The sequence below is a fragment of the Neodiprion fabricii genome, chromosome 2 (assembly GCF_021155785.1).
Source record: "Neodiprion fabricii isolate iyNeoFabr1 chromosome 2, iyNeoFabr1.1, whole genome shotgun sequence".
Classification (NCBI taxonomy): Eukaryota; Metazoa; Arthropoda; class Insecta; order Hymenoptera; family Diprionidae; genus Neodiprion; species Neodiprion fabricii.
In genome coordinates, this window is record NC_060240.1 from 3,863,074 (window position 1) to 3,880,589 (window position 17,516).

A 17,516-nucleotide genomic window follows, 5' to 3' on the forward strand; every position below is an offset into this window, starting at 1 on the left:
ACACCCACACTCCTACCATATGCATTCCATGTCGCCTTGTTAATATGATGAATAAACAAATATTGATTTCCCATCACGTAAGAATTGCCTGCCTTCTCCTGTCAATTTATTGGCCACGCTCGTTTACCTAACCCAAGGTCCAGTCATAGCTCATCGTATAGTCCAATCGTCCTGAGAAGGATTCTATTGCTCTCAGCTTCGTTCTCGATTATCAATGCATAAAGGAATTGATGCCCAGCATTAATATTTCTGATGAAGTGCGCGTGGCCGGAAAGCCACAAAGCGAAATACAACAAATAAAAGGACCGAGATGGCAACGAGGAAAAAATTGCTACTACAAAGATTGTTATGAAACATAGGCGTATCAATAGTGCAATCGACTTGATTCATTGTAGAAAAAAGTATATTATATAATAAATGCGATTGTACCAAAGATTGACGAGCGGTAAGAAATTGAAAGAACACAACAACAAGATGATTAATTTTAGAATATATTTTTAAATAGTATTCTTGAGTCAATCAATAGGTAAGAAATTGAAAGAACACAACAACAAGATGATTAATTTTAGAATATATTTTTAAATAGTATTCTTGAGTCAATCAATATCCAACCCACAAGTTACCCTTCGTAGGTTTTATACGCGTACCCTTTCCAATCCTTTAATTAGAATTGTAGGAGGTCACGTTGTGCAAAACGCAGTTTCAATAATTGCGACTCGGACGCGTGGAGACATCTTATTACGAATAACAAGGGCTTAATTGAACGGTCAATTCAGCGAATCAGATGTACTCACACATATTGGGGTGGCGCATCGCGAATCGTATTGTGGTCTTACTGCCTGACAAAATCGTTCGACTTCAGCTTTAACCTTTGAATTTGAATTAGTGAACTCTTTCATATTTCACGATACCATAACGATCACGGTTTATCCTAGTGCCGTCGTCTACGAAATACGTCCCCTCGTCCCAAATTATTTTATTCCTAACATTCATTTAAAAGTAATAATATTATTCTCAAGTATCAATTTGATTTTCTTACTCCATTTAGACGATAAAAATACGAATAATTGACAAATTCAAACAAATCTGAACTTGGTCCGACAACTACACCTGGGCAAGGTTTTCTGCAGTTTTTTCTTGTCCCTCGTGCAAATGCGCATGATCGTATTGAACATCTCAAGACGGCTGCAGCCGCATAATGTTGGTAACTAATCCATCTCTTCCTTTGCCCCGCACAGGTCTACGCAGATCTCTGGGGACATACTATAACGGGTATGGCGGGAACTGACGGTAAAAGACAAAGGAAGATACAATTTTAACGGAAAATCCTAGAACAGTTTCACGTGCCCGTGCATACTAAAAGAACGAGTCAATATTAAATCAGATATCCGAAAATCGAATAAACCCGAATGCCCGGAATATTATTTATACACACTTGAAACTTCCTCATTGCCCTAACTTCCGTAAACATGAAAATAATTAATCAGGAAACGCGACACAAAATCGCAGGCAAAAGAATGACCTCGAAAGAGCGTTGCAGCATGCAAAATCAAAGCAGTTGACAAAAAATCTTTCAGATAAGCAGTCAAGTTGAAAACCGTCGTTATAACAAAGTGGTTCATACATGATGAGAAGTGGCTCAGGACATGATAAGTGACAAACTCGGTGACTCGACTTCGTTTCAATGTCATCATTTTAGTATTAAACTTGATCATTGTGTTCGATATATGTTGTGAGTTGAAGGAAACATCACCTCGGATTCTGCTTTGCTGGGAGACAACCATTCGTAAACAGTTTATTCGTCCGGTTGCAAAACAATATTTCACTAAACGTGGGGCTAAAAATCTCGTCATTTGTCACATCTAGTCACCGTCGAGCAGGCAAACGAGTTCTCAAACCGAATGACCCAAATCAATGAAAAGTGAGTGAAAACTTTTATTTCAAAAGCTGATCTCCTTTCGATATGAGCTCAACGAAAAAAGGAGAACTCCACGCTCATCTTGGGTGATCCGTGTTCGACAATTTTGTCTTCGTACGAGCGTCAAATTATTTCAGGGAGTTGGATTTTTCTTAAATAAATAATAGCTTATCGACCGTAGTCGCGTAGTGCGTAGCGTGCCAGCCAACAGAACAGGACACGCCGAGTTCAAATCCCCAGCCTGTCAAGGAGGACCTGAGCGGCAGCTTGAAACAAATCAAAGGAAGGCGGGTCTCACGCCGTTCAGGCGCTCAATTGGTGAATTGATGGTGGAACTCGGTCCGACTACACCTGGGCAAGGTTTTCTGCAGATTTCCCTTGTCCCTCGTGCAAATGCGGGTGTTTATACTAAACATCTTAAGACGGCTGCAGCCACATAATGATTGTCACTAATCTATCCCTTTCCTTGCCCCGCACAAGTATTCTGTAGACTGACGGGGACATACTCTACCGGATATGGCGGGGAACGGCATTGATTATTATTATTATTATTATTATGTTCAGCATAAAAATCACACTCAAATTTCCGAGCAGCCCAGATTTTAAAAATTTACTGGCCAAGGCAGCCCTACATTGAAACATAGGCGACGGTACTTACGTTATAAACTATTACATAGTCGACAAGACGAGAAACATAGTTGATACGATATTCAATGCAACTGGCAATAGATCCACGATGTGCGTTTTCTTTAAAAGACATGTAAAAGACACATTCATGTTTAAGAGGGAATAAAATTCGGGGTACTCTTTCAGGGTACACGATTGTGAACAATAAGCTCCAGTTTTTCCACAGAATGGAGATACTCCCCACTCTGGATAGAAATAAACTCGAATAAAATCAATATTCATTCGACAGGTAGAACCATGGCTTCAGCTCAAATCGCACCAAGAATTATAGAACAAGTAGCGAGAATAGGCCTTGCAGTGGATATCCACTTGACGCCAGGTTTCACACACGTAACGTACAGCGAACAGACGTACAATAACACGTTGTCATTGGCGGTCCATTGGCTGTGGTCATTAGTGCAACTTTACCACCAACCGCCGGTCGCATACATACCGTAAAAACCATACTTATTATCTGAAAATTGCTAACAAGTTGCGAGTTCACGTGCTAGAAGTTCATCTTGCGAACGCTGAGGATTAGCGAGGTAAATGGTGAATATACAAGCTATTTTCTAAACCGCGACAAATATTTGTGTTAAGAAACAGAAACGATACGCAAAATGCAGAACAAAGTCGTTAAGTCTTATACGGAAATCAAACGAACGACAAACCGCGATTATTATCTTGCAAATGTTGATAAGTTGCGGGCTCAATCGCAAAAACCAAATCATTTAAACATCGAAAAGCAGCGAGCTACAAGCCGAAGGACTTTTTCTCTAAAGAAACGTGACGGAATTCGTCTAGGTTACTCTATTCGCATATTTTCATCAATTTATTCCACCGATCGGCAAACAAATGAGCATATACGTGGGCTTTCTTACTCCGAGTAACCACAAATTCCTTACTTTCTAAACTCATTCATCAACTCTCGTCGTTGGCGACGCATCGCGGATTGTATTTCGGTGCTTCTTATAAACGTAATTTACCCTCCGTATCTTCACGACAACATTTGTCGTTCGTCGGAAGGTCCTTGTGACTATATAATAGGCGTCATTAAATAGCGGAATTCTACTAACTTTTCATCTCTGTGTGTAACAATCAGATAGTGGAGGTTTAGAATTAATTATCCTTGTAATAATGATCCGATAGCGGAAGGTTACTATCTAGTTTAGTGAGTCCGCATGTAATCATCCGACAGTGGAGATTTACAATTAATTATCCTTGTAATAACGAGTCAATCAATATACATGCCATACATGTACCCTTACCAATCCTTTAATTAGAATTGTAGGAGGTCACGTTGTGCAAGACGCAGTTTCAATAATTGCGACTCGGACGCGTGGAGACATCTTATTACGAATAACAAGGGCTTAATTGAACGGTCAATTCAGCGAATCAGATCTACTCACACATATTGGGGTGGCGCATCGCGAATCGTATTTTGGTCTTGCTGCTTGATATAATCCTTCGAATTCAGCTTTAACCTTTGAATTTAAATTGAATTTCAATTAGTGAACTCTTCTCATTGGAAACGCATCGCGGATCTTTCCCGTACTTCGGGTTTCCTCTGCCTGTCGGTGACCCTTCGATATTACGAGATATCACGCGATTATATATTAGAAATGTCAAAACGAGTGAGAAAATACAAATTCCGAACCAACCTGAATGTATCGGACAAACGAATACCCGACTACACCACTTTGGAAAATGATAGCTGGTTAGGGAAAATGAGGAAAAAAAAAAATTTCGTACTGGAAGAACAAAAAAATATATTGAATCTCAAAAACCATCATAATTCCTTGACTTTTACCGGCAGGCAAAATTTCCTGATTATTCCCGATTTTCCCGATCGGTAGTTTTAACATTAAAACATTTATAATCAATAAATCACCAAGTGTTATTTCACCTTCGAAACCCACATTTACTTCAATTACTTCAATCAAGAATCCTCTATTCCGGTTGTTCTTCAACGCAAAAAAGGATGTCGAACACCTTACAGCTCGGGAATAAACTACCCTCAAGTTGTTGCGACAGGAAGGAAAATCGTTCAATTTTTCTACAATTATCTGCTCAAGATAGAATATTTAACATCATGAGTTTTGCTGAACATTAAACGTACCAAGCGATAATATTTTAAATTGCAACAATTTTATAAAAACTGTAAACAATTAATGTAATAGAAAACTTCTTCCTCTAATCTATAATCTTCAAATCAAGACTTGCCCTGCTAAATATTATTGTTGAATACTTTTTCAACAACGAGTACGTCACAGAATTCAGTACCAGTAACCTTGACTGGAAAAAAAAAAATTGTACCAAATCTGTCTGGCCCGATGTTGTTGTTGGTTTTTTTTTCTTTTCTTTTTTTTCTTTCTCTAGGCAACGGTAAGTTAGTAATAACAAATATTCTCGCAATAACAGTTCATGAAAATGACCCTTGACATTTGAAGAACTGATTTGTCTTAAAGCCTAAGGAAAAATGATTATTCACAGGTTGATGGGTTACGTTTTAATCGCGTTACAAATAAATAGAATTATTTGATTACCTTGATTATACAGTTATATACTCTAGTTCACTCAATGAACATGAGGTTAAATTCAATTCTTTGTAATGAGAAAATTAAGAAATGCAAATTGAAAACTTTTGACCAGAAAATGCGAATTTCTGAACACGGAAGTACCTAATCTATTTAGGCCGTTTACTCAGAGAAGATTGTGTAAAATCTGATCCAAAGAAGATAGTAACAGTTAAAGAATTCTCAAGACAACAAAACGCAAAGAATATAAAATAATTTCTAGGATTTATTGGAAATTATAGACGCTTTGTACCAAATTTTTCCAAAATAGTAAAACCTTTAGAGAGGATTTTTCAGGTAATCGCGGGATAAATTGTGAGAAAATGCAATACTTCAATATCTTGCTTTCACCAAACCTTTTATACTAACGACGGATGCATCAAGATTCGTCGTATAAGGAGGCGTATTAAGTCAGGGTCTAATAGGAAAAGATTTGCCGGTAGAATACAAAATATGTAACCAAATTACAAGATCAATGAAAGAGAAGTTACTAAACAGTTGAAAACGAATTACTGGCAATAGCTTATGCGGTAAATTATTTCAGAGTAATTGCTTGGGCTTAGGCTTATAAAATAAAATTGTGATATTCTGCAAAGAAAGTAGAATAGAATATTGAAAGTGATCTGTAGAACGAAATTTAAATTATACAACTACCCTGTGAACTTGACTCACAATCAATCAATTATTCAACTTGGAATTACCGTTTTACTGTTATTTAGATCTTAAACAGCTATAAAAAAAAATTAACTTGCAGAATCAGAAACAAAAGTAATTATCGGCACGTGATAAAAGCGACCCGGAGAAGTACCTGTAACCCAAATACATGCAAACTCACCAATGCTGCCAAGTAATGGAGTAGTCATTCGGATGTCTCCGCTTAACTCTGTAACAAATAAAGAAACAAGCTCGAATTAATTTAGCGAATTTTTATATTGTGGATGTTTGATGCTGATATTCATCATTATTATTGTCCGCTTCCATGCTCATTCACTTTACGTCATGGAAGGATAAAAATTCAGCTCCAAATTTACCACCTTGATTCATCAACCATTATTTGAATAAGTATTATTCTCACCTTTTCTGAGTTGGTCCGCACTTCAGATACGATATAATCCTGGTGGCATTTACGGTTCAACGATGAAGCTCCACACTTTAGATGAATAAGTTCTCGTAGCATTTGCTGTTGAACGATGAAGCGACGTACTTTCGACACTGGAATAAGAGTATAAAAGAATATTACTCACACAATATACTTGAATCAGATTTCACGTCACTTTATAGACTATCTGTGTTGATTTAAATTTTTTTTAAATAACATTCAAATAGTTTCAGATGTAGTAATAAATAAACTACAGAAACTATTGATAGAAGGCGAATAGAATAAACAAAAATAATAAAGAAATGCATAAATCTGGTAGGCAACGTTTCATATCAGTCAAGCATGACGGCTATAATCATTTGCAATGAAAAATGAAATTGTAATTCAAAATCAAGTATGATTTCAAACGAATGTACCTGTTTTTTTTGTTCTTGCAATAACGTTGTGACCTATGCAGCTTCTGTACTTTGTTTTCCAAGATTTTTTGCTAGGTTCACCCAACTGAGATATTCGCCAGCCCCGAACGATCGACCTGCAGTTTAATGCTGCAATCAGGTAAAAAACCAAATCACTATGTTAATATTTCGTGTTCATCAACATTCCGATACTCAGGGTTGATAATTGATTTTATAAGTCTTGATAAATAAATTAAACCATCTTTCAAATTTCAAATAATAAAAATTAATCAAGTACGAAAGGTTTTCGGTAGCTATCAACTTGCGAGAGAAATATTCGAATACGATAGTGATAGTTTACAATATCTAACATAATCAAGAGATAATTAAACAAATTGAATTGCGATAGCTAATTTACGAAGTAATTGTTGATGGGAAATTAAACATAGTTAAATTAAGATGCTTGAAATTCAAGATATAATTAATAGAACAAATTTTATAGAGAGTTTACGAGAGAAGGACAGCGAAGATACTAGAAAGTATGCGGAGTAAGCCTTGCTCACAACAGAATTGAAGACAACAAAGCGCGATTTGAATTTACAAAAACACAGTATAACAATGACATAAGAAACTTATTTTAATCGCTTGCAGGACGACTGAAAGGTACGGCGACCTCAACTAAACTCATAACTCGAAGAAGGTCGATTTAATATTACAATTTCATAAATAGAAAATAAAATAACCACAACCGGTGCTTTTAGAAGAACCGGCTAAAGCCACAGCGCGATGTAAACAGCGGTCACCTCTACAATGAAAAAGTTGATCATGTTATATGGCGTGCAAAATCCGTTGTTTACATCGGAATATACGGGCATGTACCGGCATCGAACATTCTAGATGTTTTTCATCCACGTCTAATACATGTATAATCCACGTAAGAAATGACTTTTGTTAAATCAGTGACCACGTTATTTCGAAAATCATTGCAATATGTATTGAGAAAATTATATATTGAAATTAGTAACGTTATGTCGTAACGATTCATGCTGAGGAAAATCCGTTATTTCGCGATTTTTGAATTGTCTGAAAATCGATGAACCGTAATAAAACAAAACCCGCTTATATTTCGAATTCTTAGTTCCTTAAAAATCATTGTAAAATTAAGAAAATTGTGATTGTTTTCAGCAATGTTTCGTTAGGATAACGTTACAACTTCAACCTCGTTCGAAAAAGCAGTACTTAAACGAAGTAAACGGTTTTTCCGATGCCTTTTTGTTTCTTTTATTATCAACGAATGTAGAGCGTTTTTGTTCGTTGAAAATAGATACTTTTACTTTGGACTGCAGCTGTTTTATGAAAAATCAATATTTCATTACTTCCTCCGTTCGAGCACTACATAATTTTATGCAAAAACTGCTAGTTTGATATTTTTACGTTGAACGATTTGTTTCCGGGCAGCATACAATCATCGCAAAAGACGTTTTCCAAACAATAATCCGCACAAACTACTATATTTAACACATTTATAAATATTTTTCATCGGAAAGAAAAAATTGTAAAAGGTACCCAAAACCGTACTCGTTCATGTAAGAAGTAAAAATTTTAGCTGCGAGGTCGCTCGGAAATTCAAAGGCATCACAGGACGCAACCAAAGAAAATACGGAACAGAAGATACGAGAGAAAGATATGAGCAACTTCGCAACTTTAGCATACAGTAAAAAACCAAAAGCCTTACCTTAGCCGATGATTCGAGCACTCACTGATTCGAATTTGAAATAAACTTGTCAGTAGCAAAAGAAAACGGTAGAAAAGGTAACAGGACGAAAAGGAAACGAAGGTAAAACGATAGAGAAAAGGTAAAAGTTACGGTAAAATCGATAGTGAAGAAGGTAACAAAAAGAAAAGGTAGGAAGAATTAAGCAGGAGGGAATTTTCTAGATCAACGAGTTGCACGGAATTAACGCAACGTGTTGACTCCGGGCTTGTCGAACGAAGATTAAGAAGAATACGAACCAAGAGGAGGGCCGAAATTCGTTCCGCCGATCTCGCCGCTGTCATCCGATGATCCTTTTTCCTCCTGATTGGTTGTTATTTCCCGCCGTGAATATCCGATCATCCCCCTCGACGCGCGAATCAATTACGAATACACGTGTTACGAAAATTTCCGCTAGATGTGGCGCGATGTTTATCCTTTTACGTCGTCATATTGCTCATTTTTCGCACACAGCCTTTCTGTATGCAGCCGCTACTCCCGACTGGCCGGCTGGTTGCCTGTCATTAGAAACTTTTGACGAAATTATGCAGGTGATATTTATGACCACAGGATTCTGACTGGAGAATGAGAGCATTGAGGGGGTATTCCGATGTGGACATTTTTTATTTTCCATATTTTTTTTCACTAAATGCTATCCAACCGATCATGTTAACTTTTTAACACGTTATTATAAACGCCTACACTCCTGTTCCTGATAAATATACGTATTTTGGTCATCGCCCAGCCGATCAATGCTCAATTTTATACGTTGAAATTTGAAATCTTCGTGATTGTTTGACACTGTGCATTTCGAAAGTTAATAACGTTGCGGTACATCGCGACTTTCCTACCATCGTTTGATTCCCGACGAATCAACCAACGACATTGTTGAAAAGAGATACCCATACGCACATGCTCGAATCCTGCGGCTGATCCCGAGACGCCCACCTATATTCGGTCTAAGCGATCTAATCCGAACACATTCTACTAGCACTTACGATATCTTATTTTATTTTGATGAACGACCCGTGGATTATAGTTCATTTTCTGCCAGCTGAATTCAATTTGGATTCGTTCAGAAGGTAATAAAAAAATTGTTTCGGGTAAGGCAATGATGAGCGTTGTTATGATTATTAATACGGTCGATAAAGAATTACTATACAAAACCGGTGGATTAATAGTTCCCGCCGATAAAGCAGCTACCGGATCGTTAACACGGCTTCTTGCGACCCCAGTCGCCCAGGTCCACTTACCCGCCAAGTACTGGTCACGAAAATCTGCAGAGGAGTCAGTCTTTGAGTTTTACTGTCAACGGTTAATTTCACACACCGCCATGCGAAACAACGTCGATGGTTAAACGTCACTATTTGAGGTTACGTCGTGTTCTCAATTCGCAGCGCTATGAGTGTACCACGTACCCATGAGTCAGGGAAGAATATTAACTGACTAATAAAATCAGCGTCACTTGACAGCCACAGAAGTATTTAACACGTTGAACTATTAGTGTTATTGGTCACGTCGAAAAAATCATAGAAATTGACGCATGTTCCTTTCTAACCTACTAAAACAAAGACGTAGTTTCAGAATGGTACTAATAACCTTCCAATAACCTGTTGTGCTCTGTATTACATGAAGTACGCAAAGCATAATGAAGTTTATGCCAGAATTGTTTACACAATCTTCAGCTCGGCTTGGCACACTGTCAGAATTAGAGAGAACACCTGATGTGGTATTGGAAACACCACTATTAATGCTTTACACAAAGGTTTCCTCTTTCTTTAAATTTACTTGTCAAATTTATCTCTATTATAATCTTTCAGTCAAATTTCAATGTAAGCGAAGACTATACTCGTTATTAAAATTTATTTTTTATACAACAATATTTACAAATAATTTCAGCGTGGTAGCGTTCCGCATATTACCAAAGAGGTACTAGAAATGATTACGCCAGAAAAACTGTTACTAACAATGTCACTGCCTACCACATTCGACATGACCGATCCAGTCCGACAATTTAAATCAATTGCAGATTTTGTGGGATTGAAGGTAAAGTTTAAATTATAACATAAATTAAAGGCTAAGATTTCAAAAGATGCGTTGTGTATATGCTCCTTCATAATGATATTATTATTCAGGAATATCCTGTATTTCTTACAATGGAAGATCCGGCACAACCCACTGTTTCTGGCTACAATGACGAAGACACTATTGCAGTGTGGACCAGACATGGAAAGCAGATAATTAACGCAGATGGTTATATGGATATAGTCGAGGCATTTAGGCCAGACTTTTATCTGGCACTATACGACAGCGATACCCACTCTGGTAGCAGTTCCAAGAGAATCACAAAATCTGTAGACCGCAGTATAAAAATGCTTGATAAGTGTTTAACCAGGCATAAGGCGTCTGAAGTCGTAAGAAATAAAGGCATTTTTGGCGCCGTTGGCGGTGGATACAACACAACGGCTAGAGAAATGAGCATAAAACATTTAGAAGGCAAAGATTTGGCTGGATATGTTATTGACGGGTTACACAATAACGGACCAGAAACTGAAAAGATCCCTTTCCAGTTTGTGGAAGATATCGTCAAACACACGATTGTTGGTACATCATCAAAAAAATGCACTACTCAGCTTCTTGAATATTCTATTTTCCAACCTGATCGCATTATTTCTTTCAGAGCTTATTACCACAGGACAAAATGCGTGTCACGATGGGTGCCTGGAACCCCGTAACTGTAATAAATCTCATCAAACTAGGAGTGGATTTATTCGATTCTTCTTATCCCTATCTCATCACCGAACGATCATGTGCACTCACATTTTTATACCATCATTCTGAAACCGGCGAATCGCCTATGATATCGATATCAGAAAAACGGTAATTTACATTCTCTGTGCATCTATATTTTGAATTGAACGAAACAGTATCTGATTTACTTTTTAATTGTTCAAGGTATGCGGATGATTTCACACCTATTTGCAAAGATTGCAAGTGTTTGACATGTTTGAATCATACGAGAGCGTATCTGCATCACTTGTATCAGACCAAAGAACTCTTGGGCGCAGTTCTCTTAATGATGTAAGTAAAATGAAGAGCATTTTTCTTGGCAATATTTTGAGGGCAATTTATACTTCTACCGAACTTTTTCAAATTTCAGACATAACATACACCATTACCTAGAATATTTCAAGGAGATACGAAACAGTTTACGGAACGGCACTTTTCGGGAACTAGAAACCAAAATTTATGTGATATTTGCTAAAAATGATTCAGCAAACTAAAATTTGTGTATAGTATCAATAAAACCATTTTTTCTAAGACTTAGTCGTTTTTCTGATTTGATAATATCTCCCAATACGCGAAATTATTCAATGATTGTGCATTAAAACGAAGCAAATTGTTTTGCACTTATACTTCGTGCTGATTTAAAAATATCAAATAGAATTATTCAGGCAGAAAATTAGGATCTAGGTAATTGTACGATGAATTACTGAAGTTTTGTGGAAAATAATCCGTGTCGTAGCTTCTATTTGACTGAGATGGTCGAACGGCACATAATTTGTGTAACGGGGAATGCATTGGCGTTTCAGACTCCAATTGTGCGACAGCACAATCTCCACAGAGATTCGTTTTACCTTGACAATCTTCGCAATGCCATCGGGTTCCCTTCAGAGGCTCTTCTTCGCACAATGAACACTGCAAAGAATGACATTAAATTCATTAGCAAGAATGAAGTGCATAATCGTGATTTTCATTATTTGGACGCGAAATTAATGTTAAATGACTTACTTTGTATCCAACATGCTGATAAGCCTGCAACTGTTCATCTTCTTTTTCTGCTTTGACTTGTCGAAGCAACTGAATATGTCTCAACTCTGCAGTATCTTCAGTGGTTCCATTTCCACCATCATCCTCCTGAACAGAGTGCAAGAATCTTAAGTTTAATTCAGAACTCAATAAAACGTTGAGAGTTAGAAGACTTACCGAGTCCTCAGTCACCGACATATCGCGCATATCGTCGCCAATGTTGAAAGACATGTCCTGATGTGGAAAAAACGTGGAGGGTCTAAACAACAAATAATTATTTCGTTGGTGTCTGTGATTCAAACTTCTTTTAACATCCAATTTAACTTTCGGTCCTCTTCCGGGAATTGGAAGTCCAGCTCTGAGTAGCTTGATAAAATATTTTTGTACACGGCTTGAGACTTGCTTAGGCGTTCGGTTACCTGTAATATAACAAGTCTCACATATAGCAATGGTGTAATAACAAAGAGTAAAGTTCAATTAATTATGGAATGATCTCACATCAGTTGTAGAATGAAAAAACATTTACCAAGTGCATTGGCAATTTTGGTCCAACGGCGCATTTCTACTTCTTCAGGCGGATATTCGACCAAAAGTTCCTCTAAACGTCGCTGTTCTTCTGTTGTCCATAGCTGGTTGAATGTCTCAGGTTTTGTTTGGTCAAATGCTCGGCCTCGTACAAGAACCTGGAGTAGAGATACATTGCATTTAAAAGGAAAAATGAAATTACAATAGAACTAATACAATATTAGAGCAAGTAAAGATTAGTTTGCGGATTGTAAAAATCGTCATTTATGTGTCATAGCGCAATAAGAAAAATACCTTTCCATCGTCAGGTTCGCTTTTTATTTGAAGTTGAGGAAGAATCGGTCCATGCCGAGTTTGTGGTCGCATAGAGCTATCGGGTAATACTATATTATACTGAGTCCAATCAATGTAGGGAATTTCAGCAATTTTTTGTGGCCCAGGAAGCTCGAGAAGATCGCCATCCTGTAGTCTGGCGACGAAAGATATGGGATCCGTTACCGCAACTGCTTGGATTTCTAATAATTTATCCAAGTCAGCGATTCCTTGGGTTCTCTGAGCCTCTAGTATTACAATTGTTTTTAAAAGTGCTGTATAATCTTTATTCCCCTTTAGTGCCAGGTGATCGGATTCAAAGTAATATTCCCCATCCTCGGCCTCGGAGTTTCGCACCTCTTCGTCATCCATTTTTCTGCTTGTAGAAGAAGTTCTAAGGAAAAAAGAGGGTTTATATTAGACTAAATTTTCATAGGCAATAGAAACCGTTCAAACACTTACAATTTGTAAGAATATGTCAACAATAAGTTGGACACTATGTCATTATTGTCAAATATAAATGAGAATAAAACAATCTCACTCTCATAACCTTGTTACCTCCTGACGATATCCGAAATTTTTCACACGATAAACAATCCTTAAGGCACGGTAAACTTTTAAGCATACCAATAAACGCAAGTAACAAATTCAGCGTCATAAACTAGAAACCCGGTTGATTTTGAGGTTATGTCAGCGTCGGTGGGCCAAATATTTTCTGGGGTCCAGAGTTTCGAATGATTATTCATCACTTTATAGAAAGTAAGGCGTAGCACAAAATGATGGAATATCTGTTTATAAAGATACGAATTTATTATCACAGCACATAGAAAGAATGTTCTTGCTAAACTTTTACAAACGTAAATTCTCCTAATACATAGTAATATTAGAATCCGATTTTGTAGGAAACTGCATGTCTAGCTGACGATATTCAAAGGCGCATTGATTGCGCTCAGCTTTAGAATCGAGTTCGTGATACAAGATGCTCAGTAAATACAAAACATTTTTCACTCTGCTAAAAGCCTCGATTTTGTTAAAATGATCCTTGGCTTTGCGCAGGGACTTAACAGCATTTTCCAGCGCTGATTTCCTATCGTCTGTGATGCTTGATACTGTCGTGGCTAGTAAGCATTTTGCATAAAGAACAAATGCTCTTCCCTGGTCAAGACACCCGCCGTGGCTGAGTACGGGTATTATAGCATCGTTGACTAACTTCATTGCCTGGCTCGGCATACCCATTACAAGCTGCAATAGCAAATTTGTTGATTGGATCAAAGTTGCAAAATATATTTTCATATTACGTTTAGAACAATACCTGTATATTAGCAAGATTCATTTTTATGATGGCTTGCTGATACGAGAGGTGCTTGCTAGTGGCTATCTCCACTGCTGTATTTAAAAGTGCAAGAGCATTGGTACCAGTTGTTCCAAGACCAGGGAATCTAGAGGAGCACATCACCTGGCTGGATAAAATCATAAGTCGCACTTGATTCTGCGGATTTAAGTTCTTAGTTTTTTCAATACTATCAATGAGCTCCATTATTCTAGGAAAGTCACCTTTGGCGAAAGAAACTTCAGCTTGCCTAGAACATTAAAAAACGACCAATTACAATAAACTCTGCCCAATGACTGTTTCCCTCTTCAATTTTCACCAGCCTCAGTGGTTTCTTTTCTCATAAGTCAGCTCTTTACGATATTATACCTAAATTTGCTCTCCAAAGGATCTATACTAGAGATTTGTTTAGCTATGGCTTCTGCTTCACTCCATTTTTCATGCCTCATTGTCCGTGTGAATTTGTGCATTTGTTCACTGATCATCCATATCTGTGAATCGTGGAAAATGATTTTAACAACCGTGGTTTCGAATGACAAACCGTATTTCAGCGGATAATATCTTCTGATATTTCGAACTTTTACCTTGCTACTCGGTTCATTTGGAAATCTTTCTTTAGCATGATCCAGCACCACCTCAGCCAGAATGTATTCACCCAATTCAACAAAGATATTGGCTACGTTAACTACTGCCTGACATGTCGATGAGCCGTTGAACATTTGCTGTTTTTTATCTCCAGAATTATGCAATAGTAATAATTGCGAACAAAGCGAAGACATCTTTGTCTTACCATAATAAGCCCACAATGCCGCTTTCTCAGCATATGACATCGACATCAAGTCAATCATCGAATGTTGGCAGTTAAGGACATCAGATTTTACCAATGTCTGAGAAACCGAGAAACAGATCTATCTAATGAATTATGTTCACACCGATGTGTGCATGCTTTCAAGTTTGCAAAAAAACTCTGAACGTACCTCAAACACTTGAGGAGGACTTTTTGCTTCGATCGCAGAGTAGTGAGCAGATGCTATAAGGCGAAGACTGATTGTGTGAGTGATAACGAGCATGCTGGCCTTGTCAACAGATCTTTCGATGAGTTGTCCTCTGTGTAAAATGAAACCAAGCATTAATATGTTTAATATTTGCAATATGAAAAACTGTACACTTCATCTATTTAACAATTACTTTCGGTCATCGATTAGATGATACATCCAAGAATGAGCGTGCTGTAGACATATATTATCCCCAGACTCTTGTGCCATCATAATTGCCTCTTTCAAAGCTGCTAAAGCAACTTTTCTGAAACAAAAAAACGATGGAACAGCCATTTTACATTTATATGTAACTATAAATTAAAGACTAGTAAAAATTGAGAGTCCTGAATCGAGTAAGGAGCTCGATTATACAATAAGTCGATAAAAACGATTTACTTGTGGCCAAACTGGGCATGAAGAGCTGCAAGATTTAAAGCGGCGTATCTGAAAGTTCGAGTTCTGTCTTCGGAAGTTGCCCGATTATCGAGAGGTGCTAGTCTATCAAAACAATGGTATAGACTATCGACCGCTCCGCAATATTCGTTCACTCGTAGACAGTTCAAGTAACTGAGGTAGTGCTATAAGATATACTAATTAGGATAGCTTCAGAGTGTAAGATAAATCAGGCAGTGAGACTAATATAGTGAAATGCTGAGATTAATGCATACTCACAGCTTCGGCATAGTACGGACTACAGTTGAGCAGCTCTTTGACGAGGGCTTGCAGTTCCGCTGGTGGCAATGCCTTATGTTCGTCCGTTTGAAGAGCAAGAGCTTGTTGGGCGACGAGTAATTCCGCCTGGCGTCCTCCCCAGACGACGTCATTTCTAGAAACAGAAAAGACTGACAGAGTTAAATTTGTTTGCATATTAAGAAATTAATTATGAGTTTTTGTCTCTAAATTCTTACTGATTGTCCAAAAGTTCATCCATTTTATGTCCCATCGACAGACCCAAGTTCTCCATTTTATACAGAACTTGCCAATAAGGTTTAAACGATTCGTACAACGCAACCACTTGATGAAACGTTAATTTCTCAAAGGATATTATTATCCGTCTAGTGTATAAACCGAGAACTGAGTTCTTGTTCAGAGCTGGATGCGCTACGCAATGATCTAATGGCGTGTCCATCAGACGCATGAGACTTTCTGATAGATCCAATAAACCCTCGACTCCTTTATGGTATAATTCATCCAGCTTGACCTCAAGCTGTTGCGCGAACCGCTGCAGTACGTACTCTTCGGAATGAAGAAGGTTCAGCAGGTTACGAAAGTCTAGATCTGGCGACTGAAGGAAGATGTTTATGCAAAAGAGAAGAGCCGTCAGTAAAGCAAAACAATATCTTGTCAATCAGATGTGCTTGTAGTAAAAGAAAAATAGGAGAAAGAATAGGGCAGTACATACCTGAATCAGTTTCAACGCCAGGACGCAAAAATCGCGTCTTTCTATTATCGCTAAAAGCATAAAACAGAGTTATTGAGTACACTGAAATTCAGCAAAGATTAAATTAGCGGAATACGAATAATTTTCACCTTTTGTCGGTTCGTTGCAGTACTCTCTGATCAGCATTACGACTGCTATTTTGTACGGGGTCAGAGTTTCTTTTTGACATTTTTTCACATTTGTTCCGATATTCAGTAAGTCTTTATTCATTTTCAAGGATTACGTTTATGTTCAGATTAGAGGTTAGTTTGAGTTAGGTTAGGGTTTTTGTTGACACACAACTATGGACATTTGACAAGCTTGGAAAATCCAGAGTCCCTGTTTTATCAGCAGTCTCTGCAAAACATTGATAAAACAGAAACTCTAGTTAACCATTAGTCAACGACTAGAACTCTAATCAAAGCTACGAAACGCCACAATAATTGTACACTAGTATTAAGAGTACGAAGTACTGAAATTTTATCTTTTGCAATTACTGAATTTACAAATTTTTCTCCTTTTTTCTTCGACAATTTCTAATCCCGAGAAATTTGAGAACTATTTTAAATAGCAGAAGGAAATCCACGTTCTAACTTACGCGCGCAATTTACTCCAGGGCTATGAGTCATCGCACTATTATTATGATTGTTGTTGCGTGTATTCTCATCCCACTAT

At 37.5% G+C, this 17,516-nt stretch overlaps 3 protein-coding genes and 1 long non-coding RNA gene across 12 annotated transcripts; 1 reads left to right on the top strand and 3 right to left on the bottom strand.

Moving 5' to 3' along the window:
- Positions 1-5,571: 5,571 nt before the first annotated feature.
- LOC124174782 lies at positions 5,572-8,654 on the bottom strand. 2 transcript variants are annotated; one of them, XR_006869004.1, is made up of 4 exons: positions 8,390-8,654; positions 6,676-6,804; positions 6,236-6,372; positions 5,572-6,043 (listed from the first exon to the last, which is right to left on the bottom strand). It is a non-coding gene; the product is annotated as an uncharacterized LOC124174782 (long non-coding RNA). The 2 variants fall into 2 exon arrangements; XR_006869003.1 differs by lacking the exon at positions 8,390-8,654 and having other exon boundaries at positions 6,676-7,056.
- Positions 8,655-9,729: 1,075 nt separating this feature from the next.
- Positions 9,730-11,728, top strand: LOC124174984 (queuine tRNA-ribosyltransferase accessory subunit 2). Of its 3 annotated transcripts, XM_046554745.1 has the most exons (7): positions 9,732-9,887; positions 9,986-10,172; positions 10,307-10,453; positions 10,543-11,007; positions 11,088-11,287; positions 11,363-11,488; positions 11,568-11,728. In XM_046554745.1, the coding sequence occupies exons 2-7, from the start codon at positions 10,056-10,058 to the stop codon at positions 11,689-11,691; spliced, it is 1,179 nt and encodes a 392-aa protein (XP_046410701.1). In that variant the 5' UTR covers positions 9,732-9,887; positions 9,986-10,055; the 3' UTR covers positions 11,692-11,728. The 3 variants fall into 3 exon arrangements, with proteins under 3 accessions (XP_046410703.1, XP_046410701.1, XP_046410702.1); XM_046554747.1 differs by lacking the exon at positions 9,986-10,172 and having other exon boundaries at positions 9,730-9,887; XM_046554746.1 differs by having other exon boundaries at positions 9,732-9,995.
- On the bottom strand, positions 10,853-13,744 carry LOC124174985 (ZZ-type zinc finger-containing protein 3). Of its 4 annotated transcripts, none has more exons than XM_046554748.1 (6): positions 13,605-13,744; positions 13,037-13,448; positions 12,744-12,900; positions 12,395-12,636; positions 12,200-12,325; positions 10,853-12,106 (listed from the first exon to the last, which is right to left on the bottom strand). In XM_046554748.1, exons 2-6 carry the CDS (start codon positions 13,424-13,426, stop codon positions 11,855-11,857), a joined length of 1,167 nt encoding a protein of 388 aa, XP_046410704.1. In that variant the 5' UTR covers positions 13,427-13,448; positions 13,605-13,744; the 3' UTR covers positions 10,853-11,854. The 4 variants fall into 4 exon arrangements, with proteins under 4 accessions (XP_046410704.1, XP_046410706.1, XP_046410705.1 ...); XM_046554750.1 differs by having other exon boundaries at positions 13,613-13,738; XM_046554749.1 differs by having other exon boundaries at positions 13,596-13,676.
- A 177-nt stretch (positions 13,745-13,921) lies between these two features.
- On the bottom strand, positions 13,922-17,510 carry LOC124174982 (anaphase-promoting complex subunit 5). 3 transcript variants are annotated; one of them, XM_046554741.1, is made up of 12 exons: positions 17,440-17,510; positions 16,952-17,198; positions 16,824-16,873; positions 16,330-16,706; positions 16,094-16,247; positions 15,818-15,999; positions 15,573-15,686; positions 15,362-15,491; positions 14,969-15,271; positions 14,754-14,875; positions 14,367-14,634; positions 13,922-14,296 (listed from the first exon to the last, which is right to left on the bottom strand). In XM_046554741.1, exons 2-12 carry the CDS (start codon positions 17,070-17,072, stop codon positions 13,922-13,924), a joined length of 2,196 nt encoding a protein of 731 aa, XP_046410697.1. In that variant the 5' UTR covers positions 17,073-17,198; positions 17,440-17,510. The 3 variants fall into 3 exon arrangements, with proteins under 3 accessions (XP_046410697.1, XP_046410698.1, XP_046410696.1); XM_046554742.1 differs by having other exon boundaries at positions 16,952-17,143; positions 17,348-17,474; XM_046554740.1 differs by having other exon boundaries at positions 17,348-17,474.
- Between the last annotated feature and the right edge of the window lie 6 nt (positions 17,511-17,516).